Source organism: Lissotriton helveticus, chromosome 8 (assembly GCF_964261635.1).
Source record: "Lissotriton helveticus chromosome 8, aLisHel1.1, whole genome shotgun sequence".
Lineage (NCBI taxonomy): Eukaryota > Metazoa > Chordata > Amphibia > Caudata > Salamandridae > Lissotriton > Lissotriton helveticus.
Window position 1 is genome coordinate 1,487,809,782 of NC_136069.1, and position 13,501 is coordinate 1,487,823,282.

Consider the following 13,501-nt stretch of genomic DNA (forward strand, 5'->3'; position numbering starts at 1 on the left):
TGCTCAGCATGTGAGAACTAGCAATCTTAATTATGAATCTCATCCAAACATATGAAATATGGGATTATCAGCTTTTAAAGGAGGAATTTCTACTTAAGGGGAAAGTACTTGCACGTGGGATAATCAACATTCCTGGGAACCACATTTAAGCACAAAGCCGCGTCTATATAACTTATGTTAAACAACCAATTACAATCTATTTTTTTTGTTGAAATGTACAAAACAGCTAAACAAGTTACCTTCCAGTGTGTTTCTGAAGCTCAAATTAGCCGATCTGTCCATCGGTTCGGTCTCATACTGTGTAAGGCTTACACAGAATTCCACTTGCTCTGAAGTTGGGAGTCTTTGAACCCTACTTTTGTCATGACTCCCAGGGTTCCGGATCAAAGGTCCTTCTTGTGTACCATTGCAAAGAATGCGTAGATTGTTATACTCTTCGGCCTTGCTGCAAATGATCTTAAAGGAAAAAAAGTTGTTTAAAACTATGTTTACAACTCAAACTTGTTAACATTTTCATAAATTCGCAGGACATACATTTTCAAAGCTCTCACCCAGTCAGGTGAGGGTTGGAGACAAAATTTACCTGTACAGCCACAGATCACGTACATTAATTACTAATCGCAAAAATGTGTATAAAATGCAACACAAGATAAAATGTTTTATTTAGTAGCTTTCATATGTCGATCGCAAACGTTTTTTGAACCATTAGGGTTCATAAATCAATGAGGATGAGATAGTTGCAAATTGTATGGATATGTTGTGCCAGGTGCAGTATTGTAAGTGCAAAGACACACAACCAATTCTTTAAGATATATCTAATAATAATGTAATAAAATACTACAAGTTGTTCTCCATCTATTTCTTTGGACAGCAAATATGGACAAACAAGACAAGGACATTAGTGGTGTCCGACACAATATGATGGTTCTAATATTTAAAAAAATTACATTCATGCCCTAAACAAAAACGAATTTAAGAATACCAAACACACATAGGGGCTAATTTCTTAAGACGAAACATACATTTCTGATAAATTAAAAGAAAATAATGCAAGAATCAATAACATTCGAGGACTGCAGCACATTTGAAAGTGTACTTTTTTGTGAGAAAAAAAGTCTGTCAAAGAATATTTATTAGACATATTTGTTCACATAAAAAACTACGCTCCATTCACAGAAAACAGTCAATAAGAACAATCAAATCACAATGCAACCACGTTAAAATCAATACAAAATAAATTATTTAAAAAAAACTTAAGTGCAGCATAATAAATTATTAATCATCTGCAGCCTCAACCATCCTTCTTGCAATCCTCCCAAAAATATAAAGCCGCTGCATGACCACCCAAAATGAGTTGGAATTTTTTTTAATCTCAAAGCTTCTGGAGTAAGGAGAAGATTATTCTCAAGATATAGTGGCTTGAGATAACCACAGTGTTGTAAAAGCTGGAGAGATGAGCAAGATATGCCTCAAGACATCAATTCTTTGTTTTGGACATTAATACTGTGAGAAATATTTACCTCAATCTGAATATATTGACGTTGGTGCACATTCATTCGACATTAAAAAAAAAAGAAAAACTTTCCGACACAAGTTGAAATTTTGGACATTTGTCAGATACGATGTCAAACCTGGTCACTCCTTTTCATTATACAGGTTTTTCAAATACTTATCTGATGAAACTCTTACAAGTTTGGTGTTGAAAATGTATTGTAAGAAATGTAGGTACTAGTTGATGGGGTGAGAATCCCCCTCAAATAATAATTACAATCCTGGTCAAAGTGAACCAGTTAAGTCACTAAAATAAACCGATGCTTAACCCTCTGGTTGTTTGGCACCATGCAGGCAGGCTTTTAGAGGCAATGTGTGAAGTATAAATGCAGCACTTCAAACAGTAATGAAGTGAAAACACAACACAAGAAAAATCTGAAACCAATGTAGAAAAATGGAATAAATCTTAATAAATAAAATGGCACTTAAACACAAACCCAAAAAGGGAAATCAGAGATCTGAATTTTTAAAGTTTGAATTATGTGGAGCACCATGAAGTCCAAAGAGCCACCTGCGGTTATCTGGTTGCGCCAGAACTGGTCAAAGTCAAAAGTTAAGGTGAACCGGGATGGATCACCAGTCAGATACAATGACCAGGTTTGTCTCATTGGAAAGTTTACCTTCGGACTTAGACAACCACTTTCTCTCCATAAATTTGTCTATGAGTTGTCAGCTTGCAAACTAAAAAAGCTGGATCCGAAGCAGGGCTTGATGACGTGCGATCGCCACGAAGACGGGAAAGCTCAGAGTGGGTGAAGCCTGAAGTCTGTTCCCAGAAAGGCATCACCGTTGATGGGATGCTGCTTGGCATCAGCCCCAATAAAGCCCTCTAAGTTCAGACATGAAAACTTCTCTGGAGGTCAGTTCTCATTCAATGGGGCAAACCAGCAAGTTAAGGCCGACTGATGATTCAACGCCGATCCTGGTTTCCATCGGTTCTTTGGGTAAAAGTTGGCAAAATGTTTCTGGGTCCCAGCATTGCAGTGTGGATAGGAGGAGTTAACTCTTACATTAGTCCAGCTTTTAGGACCTGGAGGGCACCACTTGGAGGTTAGAATTCACTCCAACAGAGGTCAGCAGCATCGTCCAGGGCAGGTTCAGTTGGAACTGGTCATTTGAGCAGTGCAGGAAGAGAGGCCTCTGGAAGCTTGTCCAATCCCAAAACAAGATGGTCAGTTCCTCTTAGCCCATTGGGTTTGGGTGCGAGCCTGACCAGAGAGACAAAGTGCAGGGAGGCTTCATATGCCAGTGATAATGTAGGCATCCTCTGACGCTCAGGAAGGAGCTGGGCACAACCCTCCAGACCATCCTGTCAAGGGAGGAGTCCCTCCTCACGGGGCCCTTATCGACTGTCTGGGAGCATGCATCACAACAGAGGGGAGCAATCAGGTGACCGCTGGACACTTGGAAAGCCTTTTGGTTTTAGGCAGGGAAATGAGAACTTTGTAAAAGTGCCAATTCCAAAACAGTAATATAAAATCAAACCTGAACATTGAGTTGGACTTTACATCAAAATTGAAATGAGTCCTTGAGCCATTTTCAAGCTACTCCCAAACTGAATTTAACCTTTATCAAACCGTAAAAGTGAAAAACATTGTTGACCTATGGGAGGCCAAGCCTGGCCACAGTGTAAAATGACTTTGTAGGATTTTTTCTGTGCCAGGACACTAACAAATTATACATGTCCTACTTTTTAAATACCATGCACCCTGCCATATGGGCATTTGAAGGCATACTTTATAGAAGACGTATACGAATTAAAAAGCTAGGTTTATGCCTGGCAAAAACATTTCTTTTGCCAGGTGGAAATGGCAGTTTTAAGACTGTACTATTGGCTGCTCTGGCAGGCCTGAAACATAATTTACAGTGCTTCTCTAGCAGGTGGCACAATGCATGCTGAACTCACTAGTAGCATTTAATTTCCAGGCCTTGGGTACATGTAGTACTATAAACTTAGAAGTCAATTAAATATGCCAATTTGGTTTAATGCCAATTTTTCCATGCTTAAAAGGGAAAACACAATCAATTTACCTCTAGTTAGCAGGAGTAAAGTGCACAGAGTCTTAAAGCCAACAACAACACTTTCAACAAGCTAATGCAAAAATTTGGGGGATCCACAGAAAGGGCAAATTTCCAACATGTATCATTCGAATGATGCCTTAACCTTGCTAAATTGCATATCGGTCGTTATGGTTGTATTGATGGTAAGACTTCAACTGTCTCTGCAGCACAAACAGGCCTGCCAAGTATCACGCATTAGGCGTGATGCTAACGCATTTCAGTGTGGTGTTCCCGCATCACCGCACTGAAATGATTTGTCACGCATTTTGCCACTGACCGCATGGCTGCCCACTTTGATGCTAGCGTGCGCCGGCGCCTATGACACCCGTGTGTGTTTCCCGGCCGCAGAAGACAACTTCACTCAATGCCGGCAGCAGCAGCTCAATAGTTAAAGATCTGCTCTGCACCTCTCAGGCTAAGTGCTTGCTACAATGTAACAATATCTGCCCTGCTGTCTGAAATTCCCGTCCGCTGCCGTGCAGGCTGCGGCGCGCGGCTGTCAGTCACACTGAGTCAGTAGGGGGATCTGTGACCTCACGTCCTCCTGGAACAGGAGAGGTCGGTGACCAGAAGCAGGGGACTCGACTGGAGGAGTTGCTGTGTTGTGTCAGTCCACGCGGCGTCCCTCAGTAAGTCTTACTACTTTAGACTGTCAGAGAGCGTGCCTGCTGCCTGTGCACTGCAGGAGGGGCAATAATTTATATTAAAACCCTCCGCGGCGGACGCGCCGGCACAGCGACCTCTCCTGTTAAGACAGTCACAGATAGGGTCAGTCAGCACAGGCAGCATCATGGCCTTGCAGCGGCATGATCACAGGCGCCGCATGATGACCGGGCGCAGCACGCAAATAATCCAGTTTTCGTGCAGGTCACCTGCTCCATGTCGAGGCAGAATTGTGGTCTGCAACGGAAGCAGTCACAGCACACTTGCCCCCTTGGCCATGGCTCACTGTCCCAGTTGAAGCTGCACCCCTCCACACATGGCAGCTTTCAGAGAGGGGCAAGAAGCTGTGCACCTCAGGCTGGGGAGAGGCAGCGCAAAGGTGAGCCCAAGTCCAGCTCCGCTCCACTCCACTCCAAAGCCTTGGTATCCTGGATCTGTGTGAGGTTGGCGGGGCTGGGTCAGTCGGGAGCACAGTGGGCGACTCAGCCCCATAAACAGGGCCGTACCATTGCGGGACAGTCGAGCCGTCAGGCCAGGCATGGGTGTTGGAGTGGGGCTATCCTGGGGCCAGCAGCGGGGAAGCGGGAGGCAGTTAAAAAAAAGCTGGAGTCTCCTGCCTCAGGCTGGTCTATAGGCAGGTATAGGAGTGACTGCGACCACCGCACAGTTCGAGGTGGCACAGACCTTTTCAATCATAATCCGACTCAAAAATAAAATTTACTTTAAGCCTGACTTGCTGGTACCCAAATGAGTGCCTCCCACTTTCTGCTTTCAAATGCAGCCGTGCTTACAGCTCATGTTGCTCAGGCTAGTCCTGTACAGTGGCAAATTACTCAGCTGATTATAATTAAATTATGAACGTCTTCCAGACCGTTTTATCTATTTTCTGCAATTGTGGCTAGAGTCTGATGAATAAAAGCCGTTTAACAATTATTTCCTACGCTTTTCAGCAGTTAACTTAAAGTTTCTCCTTGCTCAAAGGCGTGCAATTTCTGATCTTTATGTTTCCCTTATCTTCATTGCTTGACTTTGCTCGCGAGAAAGTGTCACTCATAGTCGTTGAAATGTCACTCATAATTACACTGAAATTATGACAATGTCACACGTGGCAATCCAAAACCTTGGCAGCTATGCACAAAAGAAAGAACATTCTAGAATTATTAGGTCATCAGCACAGAGCAGTAAGTTAACTGGTGCACTATTTATTATTGGAGGATTGCTGTTAACGTTCGATATGTGATGGCCTTCTACAAGCAATTAAAACAGTACGAGATGCAGGTTTGTTTTTGTTTTTTATTTACCGTAAATGTTGCGTCTTCTTTAGGTCACAGTGTAAAATTGCTTATATTGTGTGCTCCTCTGTCAGTTACTCATTAGCCTACATTTGTGATACTGAAAAAATAATAAGTAATTTTCTGCATGAAAATTAGCGCCATGATATCAAAGATGGTGGTTGATGGCTGAGTGGGACGTTTTACTGTATTGTAGGCAGAAAAGATTTTTTCGAATTTTAGTTTCCTACTTATACACTGTCTGTAATAGTTTTTTTGTTTGTTTTTCTGGAAAAGGCAGTAGACAAATCTATTCATTGGTTGAGGCGTTTTGCCTGGTACATCGGGCACCTCATTTGATTCTCAAAGTTCATGTATTTTTAGATATGGATCTGGTGCTGCACGCTGCGGCAGGTGCCTGGTTCATGGCATTGGATTTGAAAATGAGGGTGCTTCCTTTCTACCAACTACCTTCCTGCAGTTTCTATTTTATTTAAGGGGTGGCTGGAGTGCTGAGGCAGGGTTTGAGCAGTGCTAAGCGACATGTTTGCTGAACATAAGATGAGCTGTGGTCAGAAGGTATACTCAATTATAACTGATGGATGGAGAGCACGTCATTTATGCCTATCGACAGTACATGGTAGCCGACTCCTGTCAAATTACTTTTAGACAAAACCATAAATAAGGGAATACTAGGGAAGATTATATCGGTGAGAAGGGATGATTTGAGGAATCCTGTGGCATTTTCACAGAGCTCTGTACGCAGCACAACAGCTGCTAGGGACCGTATGTCATATGTGATCCTTGCAGCCAGTGTTGGTTTTCAGCAGAAGGCATTTGGAAAGCTGGGAGATTTAAGCCCACGTCTGCAGTGTTAAACGTGAAACTACAAATCCCTGAATGCAAAGGGGTGTTGGTTAGAAATCCAGCAGTGTGTCAAGGTCTCACACATGGCATGGTCCCCTTGGTAGGTGTGTTAAGGGGTGCAGCACAACTAACATGCATCTAGAAATGAGGACAATTCAGTAGTAGGAGCTAGACATAATTCCTTCCCAGACAACTATGTTTACAACATGTACAGAAAAAGAATAGTAAAAATTAAATTAAAATATAGGAAGTGGAGCTATATCTTCACAATAAATGTCCAAAAGTCATTTGTAAGGTCAGATGTACACAAACATTGCCCACTGTAATTAAGATAATAGTGAGCTCTCGTGGATGACCAGGCATAATCTTTGCATGCAATATAAACTGGAAATCTGGGTTGCAGTCCAGCAAGGGTTCAGTATTTTATGTGTCCATGCTGTGTGGACTGGCTCACCACTCACGACATCCAGCAATACTGGGCATGGGTGGTAAGGAGCAGTAAGCAAAACACGCCCTTCTCCCTTGAGAAAAAACACATGAAACCAATGAGATCTTAAAGAGCCACAAAAATTCAAACATGGCTGCAGTAGGGAATCTCAGAGAGTGTAACAGAACTTCCTTCAAGTGGGAATGCAACTTCTCAATAAACTCCTGCAAGTCGGGTCCTTTGACCTTGTGGTTGCATGCCCGTTAAACTCTCTCTAAAGAAGAAAGCAGAGGGTCCCTGGTGACTAACACCAAAGAGACCAATACAACAACAAAAGGTGGTCCTCACCTAAGCCCCCTCGACTCTCAGGGTAGAGGCTGGCAAGCAGCCAAACTTAAGTCATGAAAGGAGGGTGGGGAGAGTCCAGGTGCAGTGCAACATAATTATCATGGTTGCAATAAACTAATAATGTTAATACAAAGTTGTGTGTGAGGACAACCATTTATATATATATATATATATATATATATATATATATATACACACACACACACACACACACACACACAACACATATATAAATATTTACATATATACACACACATATATAACAGCTCCAGCGCATGCATGTTTGAACACACGAAGGCACTCCGCGGTAATAGTTTAAAACAGCTTTATCAGCAGACGCGTTTCAGGATTGAGCTTTCTTCAGTGCCTAAAGGTATCAACGTCTTGTGCACAGCGTCGTTTTTAAATAAATTCTCCTGACGCTCTTGTGATGTGCCAATTAAAACAGGACTTGCGATATCCGCCATACTTGAAAGGTAATGTTCCGGTTTTTAGAGATATTCCTCATTACCCTGCCAGATTGGAAAAAGAAATCTTTGGGATTCTTCCTTGTGGCGTGTTTTAAAAAATACTCAGTCCGTTAAAGTGTCTTTAGCCACCAAAGCGCTGTGCAGAGTTTGCCCCTCACCAAGTCTCTTCCCAGTCAGGATGCAGACACAGGTAGCGGTATAGGACGGCTACCTTGAATTTGTATAATTCAAGACCTTCGGTCAGCGGGAGAAGCCTGAAGAGACGGTTCAGCTTCTGATAACTTCGCTCCAATATATATATATATATATATATATATATTCACTGAAAAAACCATAGGTTATAGACCATATATAGTTAGGAATTAGCATTTACAAAACCTTGAAAATTCACTGAAAAAACCATAGGTTATAGACCATATATAGTTAGGAATTAGCATTTAAAAAACCTTATTTTACTCACACAAAACCATTGAAATTCCATATATAGTTAGTTGCACTAACTATATATTGCGCACCCGCAATCCACTGCTGATGATGTCACATATTACATCATTCATGACATGGTCAGTGACATCACTGATGACAACATCCAGTGACTATGTTTCTGTAAAGTTAAAATATGTCTTACATATTGAAGAATGAGTGGATGTATAAGTGTCTGGACGAAGGATTTAGTAGGTGCATGACTGAATGTATGAGTGAGTGATTAAATGTGTCTCACTGAGTGCATGGGTTAGTGACTAAACTGTCTTAATTTGTGCATCATTATGTCTGTTGTTCTGTAAACTGCTGCATGTGTTGATCAGTAGCTATATGAGTAACTATATGGGTTATTGATTGATTGCCCAAGTATTTGCATGGGAGACTGAGTGTGTGTGTGGCTGGATGGGAGGTGTGTGACTCTGTACAGATCAATGTGTACTTGTATCAATGATTGTATAAGAGAGTAAGTATGTGTTAGTATATGGTTGAAAACGTAAGGTGCTCTATGTTTAACTGTATAGAGTAGAAAATGGAAGTGTGATTGATTCTTTACAGGACTGACTAGGTGTGTGAGTAACTCCATGGATGAGTGGCAGAGTGTGAGTGTCTGTATAGGTGTATGAGTGCATATGATTGTGTTGTAAACATGAGTGATTGTATGTATGAATGATTGTATGGGTGAATGAGTGAATGTGTGTGTAGACGTAGGAATCAGTGAGTACGTATGTAGTAACTAGTATTGGTGTGTCAATGGTTTCAAAAATTATACTCTGTTTTTAACACTGGGTGAAACAGAGGTTATATTAAAATGTGAGGAGATGCATTGTATTGTCACATGAATGATATCATCAGTGATGTGGTCATTGATGTCAAATGAGATGTCATCAGTGATGTCATTTGAGATGTCATCAGTGATGTCATCAGTGATGTCACTGACCATGTCATGAATGATGTAATATGTGACATCATCAGCAGTGGATTGCGGGTGCGCAATATATAGTTAGTGCAACTAACTATATATGGAATTTCAATGGTTTTGTGTGAGTAAAATAAGGTTTTTTAAATGCTAATTCCTAACTATATATGGTCTATAACCTATGGTTTTTTCAGTGAATTTTCAAGGTTTTGTAAATGCTAATTCCTAACTATATATGGTCTATAACCTATGGTTTTTTCAGTGAATTTCAATGGTTTTTTAATAGCAAATATCATAAGCTGTCGAATGTCAAGTACGTGGTAAGAATTTTTTTTTTCGTGTTTATGCACACTGATCTGCTTTGATTGCTGCCCCCCACCCCTCATTTCTATTAGGAGTACTCTCTCTTTGCAGATAGTGAAGGGTAGTTAACGCAGCCCTTTCCCCCTTTGTAATCCGTCGTGCCTGCTTCTCTCTCCATTTGATTGATTGTTCTCTTTGGTTCATTCTCTATTTACAAACAAGCACAGAGTCGCAATACTCTGTTTAGTCTTTGCAGATAGCGAAAAATCGTGTAAAAAAACAAAAGGAATCGAGCAAAATCAGTAGGCCACTAATGGGATCTCTTTTTGACCTCGCTAAAATAGAAACATTAGGAACAACCTGTTGAAAATAGCAATGCGTATGTACATAAGCGGCGTTCATTTGTGTTCACAGTACCCCTTGTTGATTGTTTCAATCGAGCATTGAATTGTTCGATGTTAATTCTCTTAAGGATCTTCTCTACCTGCAAACGAGGAAGAATAGGAATATTCTCTCTCCCTTTGCAGATAGTGAAGGGTAGGTAACGCAAGCCTTTAACACGTCGTACCTATTTCATTCCTCATTGATTGATTGATTGTCCGAACATTGACTGTTTGGGAATTAGTTCTTTTTGGAGGTATTCCCTGTTTGCAAATAAACGTAGGAAAATCTTTGCAAGTAGTGAAAGGGTACGTAATGCGGACCTTTCTCCCCCGTTGTAATCTATCATGCCTATCCCCACTGATTGATGCACCTGTTTCACCCGGACCATTTACTAGACATACGTCATCTGGCCCGACCAGAGAGCACCCCTAGTGAAAAGGACATATGCAATAATAACGAAGTGATCACTGTATCCTGTTAACAGAAACTTTAGCATGAAACAACCTGGAAAGAAAAGAATAGGAAAACGAAAATCAGTAGGCCACTGATGAACATGAACTTTTATTAAACAACGAACAAAGAAACGATAACATAACGTAATGATAAAACCTATTAATGTCCTAGAAACAAGAAAACGTTAAAATATGCCAGTGGTGAGAGACCAGAAAAACAGTAAGAGAAACCAAATCACCCCTCGCTGTCCCACCGCCTGCCACGCCAAAAAAATCGATAGACTAGGGAAAATGCAAGTCAGTAGAACATCCGCCCCCACTCTGGAAACTTCCAAGGTGGGGCAGGGTTCCGGCTACGCCCAGCCGGGAGCAGCCCATATAAGGCAGGTCCTGCTGCCACGCCTCGGCCAGGAGATCCTAACGTAGGGTGTAGCCGGAGGAGAGGCCGAGACCAACGGGACCCGGCCAGGGGATTGCCTTTACAACGCTGAACAGTTGCAGGGGGGGGGGAATGTCTCCTCGACCCTCCCCTCTCTCTCCCAGTCCGGCCGCGGTGGCCCTTGAGAGTTGCAGGTAGTCCCGCCACATGCTCTTCCGGTCCGGCCACCAACGGTCGGGGGGCCGAGGCCGACGGAATCCGGCTGCAGCCGATAAACCAAGAAACCCGTTCATGGGGCCAGAGCCAGGGGCGTCCGGCCGACATCCACCGGAAGCCCGGCCCGAAGACGGACGGGACACTTCTTTCTTTTATAATGGCTGCGACAACACTGGGGGGGGATGTCTTGCACATGCCTCCGACCCCCCCCTCGTCCTCATCGCCTGGTCCGGCCATAACAAATCTCAAGCGAGACGCCGTGGGGTGCACTGGGAGGGAGAGACGGTGCGAACAGGCCTCTCCCGCCTCCCCAGTGTAGGCTTCCCAGCTGCACCCTCAGCGGTCCAGGCGCCCGGAAAAGAGTTCTTCCACTGTGGCCATGCTGCAACGTCTCGCCCGGCAGGGTGGAGCCCGTCCGTTCATTTGACCCCGCGATCGCCAGTAGCTACCGAACTCTCAAAATGGCGGTCGACCTGGCAAGAGCGGGCCCAGCATAAAGAAATGGCCCGGTCACTGGTTGACTCCACCACCGTAGTCCTCCACGACCTTGAAGATTCTAGAGGAGCCGCGGGAGTCTCCCACCCCCGATGGGGAATGACTGCCATGATCACCCGTGGAGTGACGAAACTGTATCCGCGGGACGTCGGCGCCAGCCTCACTTTGAATTACTAGAATCCTGCAGACCTCACTTCCGGTGAAAGCACAGTGTGACCCGGTAGGAAAAATTGTTGCACCCCCTCCCCTTTTTGACTGATAGTTCAAACCACCGATCCTTTCCTTTGCCCTTTTAACGGAACTTTGGACTGCCTCCCCCTCTTTTACATTTTCTAGAGAAAACAAAACATTAACCACTACATTAGCATAGCAGTTGACACCAGAACTGTTTTCAAATTGAAAACCAACAACATCTTCAACAGAATCCTTTTTGTTTCTGCTGTGACCCTGCTCCAGCACAGGCATTGTCCCCAGCAGTAATTCTGCAATGCCGGTAAGAATAGCTCTGGTGCCTACTGGACTCACTCACCCCCGCGGCGCCCCACGCCGTTATTTGCTGGGCGGCAACTTGCTAGACATCACCTTCGTGACATCCAGATTTCAGCGCGTTCTGCTGCCTTGGAACTATTCGCACAACAGACCGCTACTGACAAGAATATTTCATTATTGGTGCTGTCAATTTCAATAAATCTATTGGATAATTCAAAATAAATTGCCACGGTCTCTTCGTTGTTTAAATGTTTTTACTGTTTTTGTTTTGTTGTATATATTTATATGTTATTAAAGTTTTATATTCCTACTACTTTGTTGGAGTGCTATATATTTTTTATGTGACACATAATTGTAAAAACTTTGATGTACAAAGAGTCATTCCTGGAATCTTCCGCTTCAGGCTCGGTCCCCTCCCCAATCACAATACAGGATAGTTTTCAGATAGTAGGAACACGTGTGGTGTGACGGATCTCATCGGGTGTGGGCCTTGATCTACTATAACTCCTTTGAAGAGGGGTGATTCTTTACAGCTGGGGCCATAAACTACATCTGCAGGGCTAGCTGATAGCCTGGACAATCGGACACAGAGGAAGAGGAGTGTCACAGGGTGCGGTAGTGAATAGGGCGAAAGGGAGGTGTCGGGCGGGCACAGTGTGATTCTCAGGGAAGAGCAGCGCAGATGGGGGGAGGTTTATTGCCCATGCATAAGACAGAGAGCGGGGGTGACCAGTGCCTGGGGAAGATGCTTGCGAGGGTGAGGAGCCATGCTACGAATCGACAGCGTGCAGAGAGTGGGTCTGGTCAAGACATCTAAAATGGCTGCCGTGCACGACAAAAGTGTGGCATTTCAAAAAAGGCAAGATGGCGCAGACAATGTTTTTCAACACTTCCTCATTTCCTTCGAATCGAACGTTAACAGACGTTGGGGCATATTACCAAAGTTAAGCGATATTTATCGCTAACGATGCTTACCAACCAATTTTTTACCACTAAGCATCGTCAGAAATTATCGAAGATAAACCTTACTATTATCAAGGTTTATCGCAAATGCGATAATAAACGGCCGCAATGCATGAATATCGCTAAAAACTCAGCGATATTCATGCATTACCGAGCTAATACTCTTAGCCATGTTATCCACCTCCCATTGGATAACATGGCTAAGAACTGCTCAGGGCAGGTGTTACTTTTTGGAGATATTCGCGCTTAGCGCGAATATCTCCAAAAGTTGGTAATAGGAGATAGATATCTTGCATGTTGTAATGCAAGTTATTGTGGTATATGGAACTCATACCATAATCTCTCAGGAAAGCAGAAACTGATCCTTTTGGGACCGCCTAAAAAGGCCTAGGGGGTGAGGAGTACTCTACTTTGCCCCCTTTTCACGTTCCGAACTATTTTATTTTACTCTCTTCTGTAATTACACAAAATACCAGCGATAAGATGCATCGGAGACACACAGTGAGAGAAAGGAGGCCGGAGATGAAGAAGACATGTCAAATACACATTGGAGATAATATAGTGGCAGAAGGGAAGTAAATATGAGTAAACTTACCATGTAACATAAAAATGTTGCACTCTATACTATAAGTCTCATTTTATACTACAATCACTTCGCTACAACCTCATAAATTAAAAATAAAAATAAATAATGTCTCAAACAATTTTTGATTTCTAAATATAAATTTATTCTTCAAAATTTTCTAAATTTGAAACAACTAGT

At 42.9% G+C, this 13,501-nt stretch overlaps 1 protein-coding gene across 1 annotated transcript in view; it reads right to left on the bottom strand.

The window, feature by feature from the left end:
• Window positions 1-13,501, bottom strand: part of TYR (tyrosinase) — a 263,092-nt gene that overhangs the window by 155,455 nt on the left and 94,136 nt on the right. Inside the window, exon 2 of the mRNA XM_078658428.1 lies at window positions 240-456. Coding sequence (XP_078514554.1) covers window positions 240-456 — 217 coding nt within the window. The remainder of the gene's footprint in view (window positions 1-239; window positions 457-13,501) is intronic.